We start from the raw sequence: 18,058 nt of genomic DNA, 5'->3' as shown, positions 1-18,058 counted from the left end.
CACACACACACACACACACACACACACACACACACACACACACACACTTTAAGATTTCTACCATTGAGCCATATCTCAGCCTCTTACCTGTCTCAAAAAACCAAAAAGGAAAAAAAAAAAAAAGATTATTTTCAATTGCAATACCAATTCAATTTTATTTCTGCCACTGGACAGAAGTAGGCTTAACATCTCCATAATTCTTTATGACTAGATTAGATTGCAACATTTTAGTTAATAGCACAAGTTCATCACTTAAATTTCAATGAATGAATAAGTAATAAATAGTAATATGCAAAATACCACTTAAAAATGCTGCACGCCATTCACATGGACTCTACAGTGACTGTTAATACACTTTGCATCTTGTGACTAAGGTGCTACAATCAAGCTATTCATACTCTGCTAAGTCCCACAAACACACACAGACCACATCACTAAATTATAATAAAATTATATGACTGTTTATAAGAAGACTATAAGTATGTATGTCTAATTATTATGAATTTTTTAAATGCAAGTAGTTACTTGGGGTAGTATGCTCTCTAACAAAACACTGCTCCACTTATTAAACCTTAAAATATATAAAGTATTTGCTGGTTTCATATGTAACAATTCTGAAAAAAATTGTTCATGGGACCACACAAAAGAAATTTAATTTTTATATTTACATTTCAGATACCCCCCACCCCCAAAGAGGGTAAAAAATGATGTCTCCTTTTCAAAAGCAATTTTTAGTAAACAACATGCTGCTGGTGAACATCAAAACCAAGCATTCAGAGTTGCTGCATACCTCTTATCAGCAAGATCTGTTTTATTTCCTACTAGCATGATGATGACATCACTTCCTCTTTCTGTTCTGACATCATCAATCCATTTTGTAGTTTGCTGGAATGAGTTAACATCTGGCATTGGGAGTGGACAGAGGGATTAGTGTTACTGAAAATGCCTCCCCCATGAAGGACACTTCTCACAAATACCCCGAAAGAGGGAAGGGGGACAGCACATTAAGACCACATTTTTAATGTGCCTGCAACGTAACTCCATTTTATCTGATTACAACTGTCAGTGATCTAAGAGTCTGAAGAGAAAAATAATTTTCCATGTTCATTTTAGAGAAAAGCTTTTTTCACTATAACCAAACTAATGTAAAGCACTACATAATTATAAAAATAAAAACTTTCTGATGTCTAAGGACAGCTACAACAGATAATATGGTGTTACATTGCCATAATTTTTTTTTTGATCACTTATACTAATACATACCAAACATGACAAAGAAAGCATTTCAAAAGTATGTCAGCCAGGAAGTCCCAACACATCCAGGAAATTCATAAAGGCTTTACAAGCTTTCAACACCACTGTGCTTGCATTGCTTACTCAGTTTGTGATCACTTTAACCTTATTTTCAAATTCCTTTCTTCTACCTCTCCCTGCTTCTCCCTGGAATTACAGTGAGCCACCCAGCCTGGCTCTTGCATTTGTTTTGTATTAGAGTCTATGTGAATTGACCTTAAGTTAACCGGTTTGATGTACCAGGCTCACTTCTAATTGAAGTCATCATTCGAATGTATTGGATTCTAGCTAGAATGCTTTATTTTACTTTACTTTTTTAGCAGATAAAGTAACAAATTTACTAGTATTTTAACCACATCTGTAGAATTTTAAAAGAAAATATAAGCTTCATTTGCTTTGATTAAAGTAAACACAAACACTTTCAAGCTACAAAATTGGTCAATGCATAATAATGAACATTATTATTTTTTTAGACAAGTAGCAACCTAAAGTGAAGCTGCAAGAGAAGAAAGACTGCATAAAGCACATATCCAAAAAAAAGTTGGAAAAAAAAAAAAAGAAAAACTTGGAATGTAATCTAATTTTGCCACTGTGATTACTGTTTACTAACTATGACTTATGACTGAGTGAATACACAAGAATGTCTAAAAATATTATGACTAGCTCAAATCAGTCACTTATATATGATATTTTTACAGGAGTTCAGGATGCTGTACAACCTTGGTTTTCCTATAAAATATGGACTAGTTTATGAAATGATGTTAAATATTGCCTTACAGGTGTAAGAAAACAATTTACAAAGATAATTTCAACCAAAAAGCAGTCACCAATGCTCCATGGAAAATTTATAGTTACCCAAAAGACAGACATTCAGTTTTGAAGAAAAGAAAAATACTGTTTCATTTCCCGTTTAAATTTTTCTTGAAGAGAAATGAAAGTGTAATTTATTAGCATCAAAGAAAACCAGTCACAGAAGCCACATATTCAAACAAAAATGACTAACAGAAAAGTATATATTATGCTTCTCTGTTTTCCTCTATAGAAAAGAAAGACTGGAAGGGGGAAGCAGAGAAAATGTTATCTGGCAGAAACTTTTAAAAGCCTCAACAGAAGCCATGTAGGATCTGGAAAGCTTGGCAACAGGCTTAAATACAGCATATTTTTGAAATCTGAGATAAATTAATGAATAATATTCCTTTAACTATAATTATGGGATAGTTTATGGATAAGAGGATACCATGAAAGCCTAGAAAAAGATTCAAAACTGGATCCAAAAGACAATTTCTGAAGGTGAAAACCCTAGCACAGAGACATAGAGCATACTGGTACAAACAATGGAGGCAAGGATTTCTGACTTGGCTAGTCTGTGATTCAGTCTGTTATGATAAAATGTTTTTCATGCCAGTAAGGAAAACAAGCACAAGACAAAACATGCATGCAGCTAAACTAAAGGTTGAAAGAAGATTAGAAATGCATAATCCCCCCCACTCACTTGTGATATCATAAACAACAACTGCCACAGTGGAGTCACGAATGTAGCTAGGAATCAAGCTCCTGAACCGCTCTTGACCTGCTGTGTCCCATAATTGCAATCGCACCTAACAACAAAATCAGTCAAACAAGCAAGAAAAGTAAGAAAGGTCAACCCATTGCAGTATACCTACTTGTGATATCGTAAACTACTACAGCTGCAGCAGAGTCACGGATGTAACTGGGAATGAGGCTACGGAAACGTTCCTGACCCGCAGTATCCCATAGCTGCAGCCTGATCTGTGGGATGGGAAAAAATAAATAAAAAAAAAAAAAGCCAAAACAAAAACTCCAAAAAATACTACTTAAAAAAGAAATGATTTTTGTAACATGAGTGGTAGACAACTCATGCAGAGGTTTAAAGCCGAGGAAAGAAAACAACATAAAAACTCCTTTCTGAATAGGGAGCAGTGTTACAAACTTGCTTGTTCTGAAAGTACAAAATGATCTGTGAAAGATTTCATAGAATCAGAAATAAGGCCTGTAACTTTCAATTTCAGTGTCTTCCAAATGATCATAAGCAGACTCTTGATGTTCAAATACTAAGCATAAAGAGAGAGAAGGAAGGTAAATGTTAGTGAAAACCGCAAGCTACAAGATGACAGGGTAAAGAAAGTCCTGCTTCTCTGCAAGCCTTTCTAGGCTGGAGTGGGTCTCCCTGGGGCTGTGACACTATGTTTTGTCTCTCCTACACATCTGTGCCTAGGAGAGTGTTGATAATGGGGGAGGGGAAGCAAAGAGAGAGAGAAATCTTCTGCAAACTTTTTTTGTTTTGATTTTTGGAGACAGGGTTTCTCTGTATAATAGCCTTGTCTGTCCTGGACTCACTTTATAGACCATGCTGGCCTGCAACTCACAGAGGTATGAGCCACCACGCCCAGCTAAATTCTGCAATCTTAAATAAAATTTCTTTATTTTTTTTCTGCCACATCATTATAGAAAATCCTAAAAATAAGTTTTCTTATCCACACAAAGCAGTTTCCAAGCTCTCAAGATTAAAAAAAAAAAAAAAAAACCTGTATTATATATGAAAACATCCAAAAAATTCACATACTTCAGAAATAAGAAAAATATTAAAGATAATAATTATTTTGAGTGCATTAAGTTATTCACTGTTTAAAGTGATTACAGGAAGCTCTTCAAGGAGTAGTAGGAGAAAATATAATTTTTTACAATAACACTCAATAATATGAAAAATTAAAAATCTGATAGAGAAATACACATTTTCCCTATTTAATCACTCTGTTACGCATTCTATTCTGACAAAGAAAGTCTTTAAGTTCACAAATTATGAAGTCTTTCTGAATGACCTGATTAGTGCTCAAAAATTTCTTCATGAAAATTTGTTTGTATTATAAATCTTTTATCCTTTTTCTAAATCAAGGTGGCAAAATAAGACTAAGGACATCAGGATTTTACAAACAAGTTTTGACTTTCTTCCTTTGGATGTTAAATGAAAATAAAAAATCAGAGTGCCAAAACCAACTCTGTAGTAAATTTTTCTCAAAATCTAATTTTGATAATTCTGCTAAGTACTATTGATGGCGACAATTACTGACTACTGCTGTGATTCTAGTTTTCTAGCCTGGAGTGTTGCAGAAAACTGCACACTGAAAACATTACTCACTGTTCGATCTTCCAAGTACATTGTTTTTGATAAGAAGTCAATGCCAATTGTTGCCTATAAAACAAAACAAAAGAGTTAGCAAATAATAATAGTTTGGTAGTAGCCAACAGTTTAAGATATAACAGGATTTGACTATGAAAGAAATAATGAATAGACATAACAACACTTTGGCCAAGCGAGAATGAACATGTCCACTATTAACTGCTTCCATGTACTTGCTCTATGTTGGAGACTAATTTTATTTCAGGCCCTTTACATGATCAACTCTCATCCTCATTCATGAAAGATAACTCATTTTCATACCGATTTTTCTCATTTTATAGAGAACAAGACAATGGAGACTTTGTATGCATATTTTACCATTCAAATATCTGAATACAAATCTTTGTCTGAGTATCTTAATGTTCCATGGTCAGAATTGCTTTTATCTGCCCCAACAGCAATTTTATGAAATGAATTTTATGTTGATGTAAACATAACCATGCCTAAACTCCCTACATAATGGTTTGTTCTAGTACCACAGGCAGCCAGAGACCTACAAATATGATTTCCAAAGAGACATTTTTTTTCTGATATAGAAATAGTGTATTAAAGTAAGGAAGCAAACTTTTCTCTTTATCATTCAGCAAAAATTATTTCCTGTGATCCAAACACAGTGCAAAATACTATGCGCCTGGTTAAATAGTGAAGACTTTAACAGACAAAAACTGGGGGTGAGACGGAGTGGACAGTAAGTCTAAAACTTAAATAGAATGGTACATTAAAAATAACCAGAACATGGAGGCTGCAGTGACAGCTCAGCAGTTAAGAGCAGCTCTCTTGCAGGAAAGCAGGTCCCCGCATTCACACAGTGGCACAACAATCCCGTTCTGGGGATCCAATGCCCTTTTCTGACCCCACAGCGCAAAGCATGCACACAGTGCACATACATACATGTAGGCAAAACATGAATATAAAATAAAACGAACAAATCTAATATTCAAAGAAAAAAAGCAGCTGTGTGTTGGCATGTTCCTCCTTGATCCACTAACAGGTAGCGAGAACTAATTAGTCCACTATAACTTTCCTGTCTTGATGGCCTGAATCCTCTGACATAAGCGGAAACAAATCCCCCCAAAAGTCTCAGACTAGATGAATTTTCTATATTAAAAAATATAATATCATTTCTAATTCCGTCCAGATGATAGTAAAGATCATTTTTCAATAGATTTTGAAAAAAAGCAAACTAAGGACAAGATCATTTACATTTTGTATTTATGTATCAATTTATACATTATAGAAAGCATTTTTAAGGGTGGAGATGGCTCAATGGTTAAGAGGACTGTCTGCTCTTCCAGAGGTTCTGAGTTCAAGTCCCAGCAACCACATGGTGGCTCACAACCATCTATCCTAGGATCTAAATCTTAAAAAAAAAAAAAAAAAACTAAAAAAAAACATGCACTTTTAAAATCTATGATCTCACAGACATAAATGAACTTTTTAAAACCTTAAACACTCCTTTTAATATTAAGAGATAAACTTAATAAGTTGGCAAAAACAAAATACCTGATAGGTATTGTCAAAACTGTCATACATGAATCTGGTGATCAAGGATGTCTTTCCAACTGTAATGAAAAAGAGAAATTTGCTTAGTGAACATATTAAGTACATTAAGGTTCCAGGCACTGCTCAAAGAATTGCAACTAAACTGAACGGAAAACATATTCAATATTTTCTGACAGGACTTTCTTTTTTCTTTCTTTCTTCCCTACCCCCACCCACTCCTGAACAGGGTTTCTCTATGTAGCCTTGGCTGTCCTGTAACTCACATCAATCTGTCTGCCTCTGCCTCCCAGAAGGGCGGGATTAAAGGTGTGCGCCACCACACCCAGCTAGGACTTTTTCAATAACAAAGATCTCCTCACAGTAAGAGCCCCGGCAAAAAGTATTTAGCTAGAAGCTGAGAAAAATGAAGAGACGAGATGGAACAAAATATCACGTTGATAGTCCAAATTTATAAAAGCAAAAGTAGTTATTACTTGGGCCCAGTGGGAGGAGGAAACAAGTAAACAAAAGAAACCTCATAGCAGCTCATGCTCAATTTGTTTAGTGAATCAAATGTAATCCACAGGAGTAAAAAGCACCAAAAGACGAATAGTCCTGACATGGATTATCAAGGCTCTAAGAACTAGAAGACTAGAAAGATGGCTTTTGAAGTTGTTCTGAAACTCATCTCAAGCTCAGATCAGTTACAGAGTGGCATATTCTGTTTCACTGGTAAGAAAATTACAAAGATCTACAATTTTAATTTTTGTTATTAGCCCAGGCTGGCCTCAAATTTGTGGCCATTTTCTTGCCTCAGACTCTGCAGCACTGGGATTACAAGCATGTCACTCATTCTCTAGCTATAATTTAGCTTAGCATTGGCATTTTTAGGAAAAGTGCTACACTAGACTGAAAGAGTGAAATACCAGGAATTTCCTTACTAAGAACAAGAACCATATCTAATTACTTTCCTATTCTCCAGTCATTTCACATGGACTCTAATACAAAACAAATGCAAGCAGCCAGGTAGATGTGTTAGTTCAAGGCCAGCCTAGTCTACAATGTGAGTTCTAAACCATCAGGGCTACTTAGTGAGATCCTGTCTCAAAAATCTCAAAACAACAAAGTAAAACAAATATAATACATTCTATAAGTTAGAAAGAAAGCAGGTTAGTAAACTTCTCAAATGCTCCCTAAAATGTCAATATTTTCAGCGAGGATAAAAACCACATCCAGTCATTGGCATTTTAGTATGATTGTTAAGTTAGTTTTGTTTTTTCTTTAAAAAATATTTTTTCAGCTTAAATTATGTGTATATGTACCTGTGCATGTGTACAGGGGATATATGCTTGTAAGTACGGATGCCCACAAAGGTCAGAGGTCATGAATCTCAGCTCTGGAATTACTGGGAGCTGTGAACAGTCTAAAGTAAGTGCTGGGAGCCCAACTTAGGTCCTCTACAAGAACTGTTCTGTATTCTTAAGCTCTGAGATATCTTTCCAGCCCTAAGTTTTTATTTCACTACAACTTTTAGAGATGATCTTGGCTTCTTTATTTTGGGGGGGTGGGAGTGGAGCAAGGTTCAAGACAGGATCTCACTATGTAGTCCTGGCTGTCCTGGAACTCATTCTGTAGAGTTCTGTATGCCTCGAACTTAGAGATCTGCCTGTCTCTGCCTTCCAAGTGCTGAGATTAAAGGTGTATGTCACCACTGCCCAGCTTGACTTCTATCTATCTTTACCCCTTCATTTATATACCATATGAAAAGCTGAAGGAAAAAAAATACCTGCTTTCAAAATAGATGATTAAAATATAAGAAAAAATTAATTTCTGAAGGTAGAAATAAAAATTTTTTTTCAAAATTAAACTTATATAATATCAGAAGGACAAATAACCAAGTTAGTATGGACCACATGGTGGGTTCTAAGCCAGCTTGAGATAAAGAGATAATTTTTTAAAATTTATTTGTCACAAATAAATTAAAAAATAAAAGTAATTCCTTTTTGCTGGGTGGTGGTGACACACACCTTTAATCCCAGCTACATAGAGAAACCCTGTCTCAAAAAACCCAAATATTTAAAATCCCTTAAAAAATGACTGGTGTTCTCTGTCCATGTGTGGGTGTTTTGCCTGTGATGTTTATGCACCACAATGTTTGCTCCACTCAGAAATTTTAAAAATGTTTTTTATATGTATAGTGTTTTGCCTCCATGTATGTCCATTTACTATGTTACCACAGAGGCCAGCAGAAGAGACTGAATGCTCTGGAACTGAAGTCACAAAGGATTGTGAATTGTTATGTGGGTGCTGGGGTTGAACCCGAGAGCTCTGGAAGAGCAGCTGGTGTTCTTAACCACTGAGCCATTTCTCCAGGTCCAAAATAATTGTTTTATTCTGCTTTTTGAGAGGGTTTCTCTGTTGTGGATATAAACATGTTTTTGTTTTAATCCCAGGTGTGAGATGTGGGACTGATTCTTATAGTCCACAGCAGCAAACTATTTACCTTGTGCAGGCTCTGAGAAGGAACTCTTTGCAAGCTGCAGACAGTTTAAATCTGAGGATTTTGGAGCGGAAATAAATGCCAAAGCCCAGTGAGTGTAGGATAGCTCCAAGAAAGAACAAGGCTGCTGCTGCTTCCCCCCTGCAGCTCCTGATTGCTGCTGATGCAGTAAGACAAGAAGTTGGAGATTTCCTGAAAAGGACTGGCTCCAAGGAACCCAAAGACTCTAACCAGCAGGAAGCAGCAAAGAGAACTGCACCCCCCTCTCCCACTAAGCCTTTCTCTCTCCTACATGGTGTTGGGATATTAGAAGGAATTAGGGTGGTGTGGGGAGACATAAGAAATGTAAATAAAAGTTTTAAAAAAGTATACCAACATTTCCCTATGTAGCCTTGGCTGTCCTGGAACTCCCTCTGTAATCTAAGCTGGCCTAGAACTTTAGGGATCTAATTGCTTCTGCCTTCTGAGTGCTGGCATTAAAGATATGCACTACTATACCTGGCAAAATAATCTTTAACATCATGTATAAGACTTCAACATTCAATACAACAGAATAATCTGAGAAAAGAAGAAAAAGAACCAAAACAAAAACAAAAACAAAAACAAAACAAAACAAAAAAACAAAAACAAAAAACACAACCTAAAGAAATGAAAAGATATATATAGTTGGTAGAAACAATCATTGGGGGCTGGAGAGATGGTTGCCCTTGCAGAGGAGATTCGATTTCCAGCACCTACATGATGACTCCAGTTTCAGGTTATATGTTTCTCTCTTCTGGACTCTAAGAGCACCAGGCATCCACTCAGATGCACAGACACACATGTAGCCGAAACACACGAACACATCAAATAATATAATTAAAAAACAAACAAGAATCAATGCTAAAATGACTCCCTAAATCATATATAACACAAGCCCAGTCACCACAGCCTCTTGAAAAGATTACCAAATCAATTCTGAAGTTTACTTACGAATACAAATAACGGAATAGTTAGAGCAATCCTGAGAATAGTAAACAACTTCAAAACTGACTTCGATAAACTACCAGAGTCCAGACAGTATGATTCTGAATACTGGCTCAAAGACAGAAAAATCAATGGAACACAACTGGGTCCAGAAATACATAAAAATCTCTAGGAGAAAGCAGGCCGGGCAAGCCAGGAAGAACAAGGCAGTGAGCAACACCTCTGCGGCCTCCCCATCAGCATCTGCCTGTAGGTTCCTGCCCTGTTTGAGTTCCCGTCCTGACTTCCTTTGGTGGTGAACAGCAATTCAGACATGAAAGCTGAATAAACCCTTTCCTCCCCAATTGGGTCATAGTGTTTCATCACATCCACAGAAACCCTAATAAGGACATTTACCGTACTGTGTTGTGTCGTGTTGTATACGTGTTTGTTTTCTAATAAGAGACAGACAGCGGATCTAGATGGGGGGGGGGGGGTAGCAGCAGAGGAAGGGGAGACTGTAATCAGGATATATTGTATAAGAAAAAATATATGTTCAATAAAAGGGAAAAAATATCTCTAAGCAACTGAATAAACATCTCCATCTCTCTGAGACCAAAACTCTTATTTCCTCTGACTCACACCCTTCCCAAAAGGGGCAGAGATCAGGTTTTTTTATATTTCCTTCTATTACAGCATCTCAAGAATACTGTAAGAAAATTCAGGTTTTAAAAAGCACTTGTAGCTTAAACTATTTCCCTGAAATGTAACAACAGCGTTCTGCTGAGCATGGTGACACATGCCTTCATTCCCAGTACCCAAGAGCCAGAGGCAGGAGGATCTCTGTGAGTTTGGGAACACACTTGTCTATACAGTGACTTCAAGGATAGCCAGGGCTATGTAGAGAGACTCTGTCTCATTCCCCCACCCCAATTTCCCAATAACAGTATTTGATTCCCAATTATGCATGCACTAGCTGTTTTTAGAAACGTTTACTTTTGTTCTCACTCTCCAGAATTAATGAGGAAAAAACCTAATTATTCTCTGCCAACCTCTATTTAGGGAAAACCTTTGGTATGTGCGATGGCGCACACCTAAACCCTAGAATTCAGAAAGGAGAGGCAAGAAGATTGTTGCAAATTCAAAGGCACTTTGGTCTTCACAGGGAGTAGGAGAACTATACCATGATCCTGTCCTGTTCCCTTTGGCACACACATTTTCCTCAATGGAAATTAACAAATGGGCTAGAGAGATAGCTTAGCAGTTATGAGCACTTTTTGTTCTTACAGAAGATCCTGGTTCAGTTCCCAAGCACCCACATTGTGGTTTACAACCATCCCTAACTCCGGTTCTAAGGGATCCAGTGCCCTCTTTTGACCTCTGCAGGCAGCAGACACACGTGATGCACATACATACATGTAGGTAGGACACTCATACACAAGTTTTTTTTGTTTTCTTAAGAAAATTAGCAAGAAACTTACAACTGAAAAAAACTAGACAATCCTGAAATGTTCAGAAACAAGGTAGTATATACACTTTTGCCCAGGCTGGGCTTGAATTCCTTACCCACTCAGGCAGCTGGGAACACAGGTACTTGCCACAGTACTCAGCTTGGTTTTATTTTAATGTAATTTTAGGAGAAACCAAATCATGATTCAATCTAGCTAGCTCTATAGAAAATGGCTGGTTTTTTAAGATAGGGTCTCTCTCTGTAGTCTTGGGTATCCTGGAACTTGCTATGTAGACCAGGCTGGCTTTCAACTTACAGAGATCTGTCAGCCTCTGCCTCCTCTGGGAGGGTTTGGATTAAAGGAATGTGACACCAAGCCCAGTTGTCTTTGTGTTGTAAAACTTCAGGCTATTTGAGAATTACTGCAGCAGCTTAGTGTGTTTTAGTTGATTTCTGTTGCTGTAGAATTGCAACACTCAAGTGAGACATCCTTTGATATAATACTATGAGATTTGGTTGCAGCCAAGCTTTTCTGCTGTAATCCCAATTTTCTCATCTATTGTTAGCACAGAATATGATTTTAACAATTATCACGGCATATTTAATGTAATACACTATAAAATAGTTTAGAACAGACATTAAACAATTATCTTGGAAGATGCATGTATGTGTGCGTACAGAGGCAGACTTTAGGTGTCTTCCTCAATCACTTTTTGTTTTGTTTTGTTTTGTTTTTTGAGACAGGGTCTTTCTGTGTAGCCTTGACTGTCCCCGGACTCACTTTGTAGACCAGGCTGGCCTCTGCCTCCCAGAATGCTGGGATTACAGGCGTGCACCACTGAGCACCGCTCCTCAATCACTTTCTACCTTGTTCTTACTTGTTTGTCTAATTAAGGTTATTTACTGTGCATGTGTGTTCTAGAGCAAGCGAGCAGAAGGAGGAAAAGGAAGGAAGTCAAGGAACAACTTTTCAGGAGCCAGTTCTTTCCTTCCATCTTGTTTTTGAAGCATGGTTTCTTGTTATTTCTGCTGCTGTATTATTTAGGCCAGTTTCCTACTGATTCTCCTGTCTCCACCTCCCACCTGGCAGTAGGAATGGGGGGCTTTACAGCTTCACACCACCATATCCAACTTTAAGCCGAGCACTTGGAAGGCAGAAGCAGGTAAATCTCTGAGTTCAAGGCCAGCCTGGTCTATGGATTGAGTTCCAGGACAGCCAAGACTACATAGAGAAACCCTGTCTCAAAAACAAAACAAAATTTTTAGATTTTTAAATCATTTTATGTATTTATGTTTGTATGCTTTGTGCCACCAGAGGTCAGAATGAATATTGGATCCTCTGGAACTGAAGTTATAAATGGTTGTGAATCACCATGTAACTGGAAACTAAATCCAGGTTTTCTGCAAGAGTAGCAATGCTCTTTTCTTTAGGGTGCGGGGGAATGGGTGTTCTCACGACAGGGTTTCTCTGTGTAGCCTTGGCTATCCTGGAACTCACTCTGTAGACCAGGCTGGTCTCCACTTAAGACATCCATTCTGCCTCCTGAGTACTGGGAGTAAAGGTGTGTGCTGCAGCTGCCATCACCACCTGGCTGTAGCAAATGTTCTTAACCACTCAGCTATCTCTCCATCTTGTCCCCCAATCCCTGACCAGTTTTTATGTTCGTGCTGGAAACTGAACTAACATCTTCATGTTTGAGCACTTTACCAATTGAGCCACCTACTTAGCTCCAGAAAAACACCTGACAAGGTTTAATATGCTTTCATGATAAAGTCCTTAAGAAATTAGGAATGATAGAACATATCACACGCAAAAAAAAGACTATATATGATAAACGTATAGCCAATGTTATATTGAATGAGAAAAATACCATTTCTTCTGAAAATCTGGAATGAGGCAAAAAAGGTGCCCACTCTCCCTATTCTTATTCAGTGTAGTGCTCGAATCTTAGCCTAGCCTCTTAGCACAGGCAGAGGCAGAGAGGACTCTGAGTTCATAGCTAGGCTAGGCTATACAGTAAGACTGTCTAAATGGACACTGGGCTAGAGATGGCTCATCCATTAAGAACACATACTGTTCTTCCATGAGCACTTAGTTCAATTCCCAGTAACTATGTCAGATGGCTCATAACTGCCTGTAAGTCTCCAGGGAAATCCAATTCCTCTGGCCTCTGTGGGCTCCTGTGTTCATATACATAACCCCCAATTAAAAACAGCAAAATGAATCTTATTAAAAAAACAGCCAACCAGGTGTGGTGGCACAGGCCTTTAATCCCAGCACACAGGAGGGAGGCTGAGGCAGGCAGACCTTTGTGAGTTTGAGGCCAGCCAGGACTACTACACAGAAACCCTGTCTTCAAAAAGCAAAAACCAAACTAACCCACCCTAGTCTTAGCTAGAGAAGTAAGTCAAGAGAATGAGTATATAAAATGGATACTAACAGGAAAGGTAGAAGTCCTTTCACAGATAACCCGATTTTAAAATGCTATGGACTCAATCAAAAACTCACAGACCTGATACTTTCAGTAAAAGTCTAACATATTAATTGACACACTGATCTGTAGCTTTTCTTCATACCAATAGCAAAATTACTAAGAAGGAACTGGGGAAAGTATCTTAAATTTTAAAATAATTAAAGGAACAAACTTTTCATCTTTTCTATTTATTTATTATGTGTGTGGACGATACACACATACACACTACATATATTCTGTATAACACTTGCATGCCTGGTACCCAGGTAGGCCAGAAGAGGGTGTTGGATCCCCTGTGACCAATGTTACAGATGGTTGTGAACTACCATGTGGGTGGGTGCTGGGAATTGAACCCAGGTTCTCTCGAAGAGCGGCCAGTGTTCGTAACTGTTGAACCAGTTTTCGCATTACCCCAAATTTTAAGTGCCTAGTAATAAACCTAACCAAGGAAGTGAAAGACAATCAATGAAAACATTATAAGACTGAAGAAAGAAACGGAAAGATTTCTATACTCCTAGATTAGCAGAATTAATATTTCGAAAACAGGTAAAATCTCAAAAGCAACCTACAGAACTCAATGCAATCCCAATCAAAATTTCAGTGACATACTTTACAGAACTAGAAAATACAATCAAACTATTCACACGGGAACACAAAGGACTATGAACAGCCAAAGCAATCCTATGTAGACAAAATAGTGCTAGTTACTATAAAAAAAATCTCAGATTTTTATTTAATTTAATTTTTTTCTCATTAACTGGTCATTTATTTATTAACATGGAGTGTTGGACACAACAGTTTCTGGCATGCTGAGTGAAGGGAGGGAACTGGCAAGTAGCAGGGTCTCACTAAGAAGCCCTGAATGGGGTTGGCCTTCACGTCCCGCATCTGCTTGGTCTACATGGCCACCCAGTCTCAAACAAATGAGGAATGAGGCTATATACGGCGCTTCCCCCAATCAGAATGAGAGCAGTGAAGCTGATAAAGAACATGGCTATGCCTACAACTGTCTTCCACCCATTGGTGCTCCTGTTCATCTCAGAAGCAGTACAAACTGGATGTGGTACAACTGAACTTTCTCATCCCTGGCCAGGCTGCTCCAGCCAGCATTCTCCTTCAGGGCCTTCCAGCTGACAGCAGCCTGACTCGGGCCACATTAGGCAAGGGGTAGGCATGCCAATCAATATAACTAGAGAGAACACAGTCTTCATTCTTCACACCATTCCCATGTGCTTCAGACACATACCAAAGTAAAAATGGCTCTCTTGCCAATTAAGCTAAGTGCTCTAGTAGCCAACATTCTGCCTCTGCTACCCTGGCAACCGCCCTCTACACCCCGGCTGCTTGTGAGTAGATCTCAGATCTGGAAGAGCAGCCAGTGTTCTTAACTGATGAGTATATCTTCAGCCCTGGCATTTATATTCTAAAAATGTCTGCATAGGTATCTAATGCAGGCAGTCCCATAAATGGTATTTGAGAACCATTGCTGTTCATAAGAATAAATTCCAAGTAACTGATCAAGTACCTTTAGTTTGGGTAAACACTCCTTCCTATGTAAACAAGCTTCATATAACATTTTATTCTATTTTTCTTCTATCCCACCTCCTGCCAATATCATATAACACTGAATTAAGTAAACATACGTGATTAAGATACTCTGATAAAAAGAAAGGTTATACTGAGGCAAAGAGGACCAACTAAAACTAGTAAATAGTGAATACTTAATTTTCAATAATTATGTTATAGAGCATTATGTGTTCAATATTAAAGGGATATTCCTGAATATGTGTAATTACCTCTTTACAAAAGAATTTGCCTATTTGGAAAAATGAAACATTCTCCAGGTGCTTTCAACTTCACTCTACTATTTCTACAACTTCAGTCAGGAGCTTCTTTCTCATATAACTTATCTCCAGTGTTTCAACTTCAGCAAACATTCTTCTCTCAAACTTCTGTTCACTAATTTTAAATTTTTTTTCTTCCTTTTCCTTTTTTTTTTTTTCCAAGATGAGGTTTCTCTGTGTAATAGAGCACTGGCTGTGCTGGAACTCTTTCTGTAGATCAATCAGGCTTGCCTCTGCCTCCAGAGTGCTGGGATTAAAGGCATGTGCCACCATGCCTGGCTCATTTTAATGTTCATCATCGGTACCTTATCTACAGCTACTATTACACAGTGTTTCAATAGAAATGTTTTATTTACCTTACTTCTTGCTATATTTGTTAAATGGAATTTAATTTTTTATTTACTTATTTTTATATGTGTGTGGATTTTTGCCTGCATGTTAGTCAGTGTACAATGTGCACGCAGTGCCCTCAGAGACCAATAGAGGGTGTTTGATCCCTGGGACTGGAATTGCAAATGTGGGCACGAGGAATCAAACTTTGGTCCTTTGGAAGGGCAGCCAGTGCTCTTGACTGCTGAGCCATCTCACGGACCCCTAATTAGGATTCTTTTATAAAAATAAAACTTTCTTTTTTCCTTTACTTAAATATTTATAATACAGACTCAAATATTTTAATTCTGTAGGTTCAGAACTAACACTGCAAATTATTTTGTTGTTAAAAGTATTGCAAAACTCTGGGCCCAGGGGTCTTTGCAAAGACCCATACTCCAACCAAGGACCATACATGAAGATAGCCTAGCCCCCTTCCTCAGATGCAGCTCAGCCTCCAAGTGGGTTCCCTAGTAAGGGGAGCAGTGGCTGGCTCTTTGATCACCTCCCCCTTCGGAGGAGTACAGCCTTACCAGGCCACAGAGGAAGACAATACAGCCAGTCTTGATGAGACCTGATAGGCTAGGGTTAGATGGAAGGGGAGGAGGACCTCCCATATCAGTGGACTGGGGAGGGGCATGGGAGGAGAAGGGGGAGCAAGGGTGGAATTAGGAGAGGATGAGGGAGGGGGCTACAGCTGGGATACAAAGTGAATAAATTGTAACAATTTAAAAAAATAAATAAACCAGAATTGAAAAAAAAAAAAAAAGTATTCCAGCTTTATTTATTGGGAACTTTTAAAAATAGTTCTAGTTTTGTTTTGTGATGCTGAGATCAAACCCATGGCCTTGCTGGTATTCAGCAAATACTGTGACACTGCACTTCAGACCCCCTCAACACGCTCCTTTCCTCTTAAGCACCTTCTTACATTTTGCCATCACCAGCAACTCCAGGAAACGTCTTATATTTTACTTGCTCCAGTCCAAAAACCAATCACTCAGAAAAGCTCTTGGTAATCACTTTAAGGATTAAATTAATTAAAACTAAGGCATCACAACAGGACATGATATGCAGTAAGTAATCAAACATTAGTTAATAGTATTACACATGAAAACAAATACACTAACACCTGGAAAAAAGAAAACTAGATTTAATTTAAAAAACAAACAAACAAACAAACAGGTGCAGTGGCACACATCTGTAATTCTAGAACTCAGGGAGGTAGAGGGAGGCAGTTTGTGGCCAGTCTGGTCTACAAAGCAAGTCCAGGACTGCCAAGGCTACACAGACAAACCCTGTCTCAAAAACAAAAAACTAAACAACAAAAAGGATGTAGTTTGACTACTCAAAAAACATTGAGTAGTGAAGCCAGAAGTAGAGATGAAAGCTCAGCAGCTAAGAGCACTGGCTGCTTTTTCAGAAGACCTTGGTTTCATTAGAAGCATCCACATGGTGGCTCACAGCTGAGCTTAGTTTTATTCCCAGCCACCCACATGACAACTCACAACTGTCATAACTGCAGGCCCAGGGGATGCCACACCCTCTTCTGGCCTCCATGTTCACCAGAGACACTTGTGGTACATAGATATACAAGTAGGCAGAACTTATACACATAAAATGATAGTATTTTTTTTAATGTTAGTAGTTTTACAGTAAAGGAAGATAAATATTTACTGTTACAGTTGTCAAGAAGTGCTAGATGGATTTTATATTTGTTGCAAAATAATACTACACATTGTAACTTGCTAAATATGCCATAGTAAAATATGAGTAACTTAAACAGAAATTAATTCTCTCAGTTCTGGAGACTAGAAACCTGAGGTTAAATCATTAGTAGTCTTGGTTCCTCCTAAAAGCAAACCTGCTCTAATCCTTTTCCAGAGCTTCTGCTGGTTTTCTGCCAATCCTTGACATTCTTTAGAGTACAGAGTTTTGACATGATCTTGATCCCTTGGTATTCCCCCCACCCCAGTACAAATGTGGCTAAATTTCTCCTTCATTAGCCTCTCAATAATACTGAATTAGGATCTTACCATAGCATTATTTCAGCACAAGCTGGCAATGAACTCATGCTTCAGCCTCTGAAATTCAGGAATTACCAGTGTTATATACACCATAAAAATTTAAAGATCGATCTATCTACCTATCTGTCTATGTGTATGAGTGTTTAGCCTGAACTGTGCGCATGTCTGATGGCCTCAGAGGCCAGATGAAGGTGTGGTATCTCCTGAAACCGGGGTTACAGACAATTGTGAACCACTGTGTGGGTAATGAGAACAAAGCCCAGATCTTCTGGAAGATCAGCAAATGCTCTTAACTACTGAGCCATCTCTCCAATCTCTCTAGCCCTGATTATACTATAGATCTCCCCCACCACCAAGTGTACATATGTGTATTTCTGAGGATGTATGCTTTGATTTTAATAGAAGGGTTAGACCAGAAAGTAAGTTTACTAACTACAGAAGTTACTGACTTTAAAGTTAAATAAAATGTAAAAATTGG

At 38.0% G+C, this 18,058-nt stretch overlaps 1 protein-coding gene and 1 pseudogene across 2 annotated transcripts in view; both read right to left on the bottom strand.

The window, feature by feature from the left end:
• Rab6a (RAB6A, member RAS oncogene family) overlaps positions 1-18,058 on the bottom strand; it is a 40,373-nt gene that overhangs the window by 11,568 nt on the left and 10,747 nt on the right. Inside the window, exons 2-5 of one of the 2 annotated variants that reach the window (XM_055623190.1) lie at positions 5,996-6,054; positions 4,451-4,504; positions 2,958-3,063; positions 791-902 (exon numbers count right to left, since the gene is read on the bottom strand). In XM_055623190.1, the coding sequence (XP_055479165.1) occupies positions 791-902; positions 2,958-3,063; positions 4,451-4,504; positions 5,996-6,054 (331 nt within the window). Of the gene's footprint in view, positions 1-790; positions 903-2,785; positions 2,892-2,957; positions 3,064-4,450; positions 4,505-5,995; positions 6,055-18,058 lie in introns of both variants that reach the window. The other variant, XM_055623189.1, reaches the window with a different exon arrangement.
• On the bottom strand, positions 14,109-14,652 carry LOC129688402 (cytochrome c oxidase subunit 4 isoform 1, mitochondrial-like; annotated as a pseudogene).

The sequence above is a fragment of the Psammomys obesus genome, unplaced genomic scaffold, assembly GCF_907164565.1.
Source record: "Psammomys obesus unplaced genomic scaffold, mPsaObe1.curated_primary_1811, whole genome shotgun sequence".
In the NCBI taxonomy this organism is placed as follows: domain Eukaryota; kingdom Metazoa; phylum Chordata; class Mammalia; order Rodentia; family Muridae; genus Psammomys; species Psammomys obesus.
Note: the sequence above shows the minus strand (reverse complement) of the source record. Positions and strands in the feature narration are given on the sequence as shown.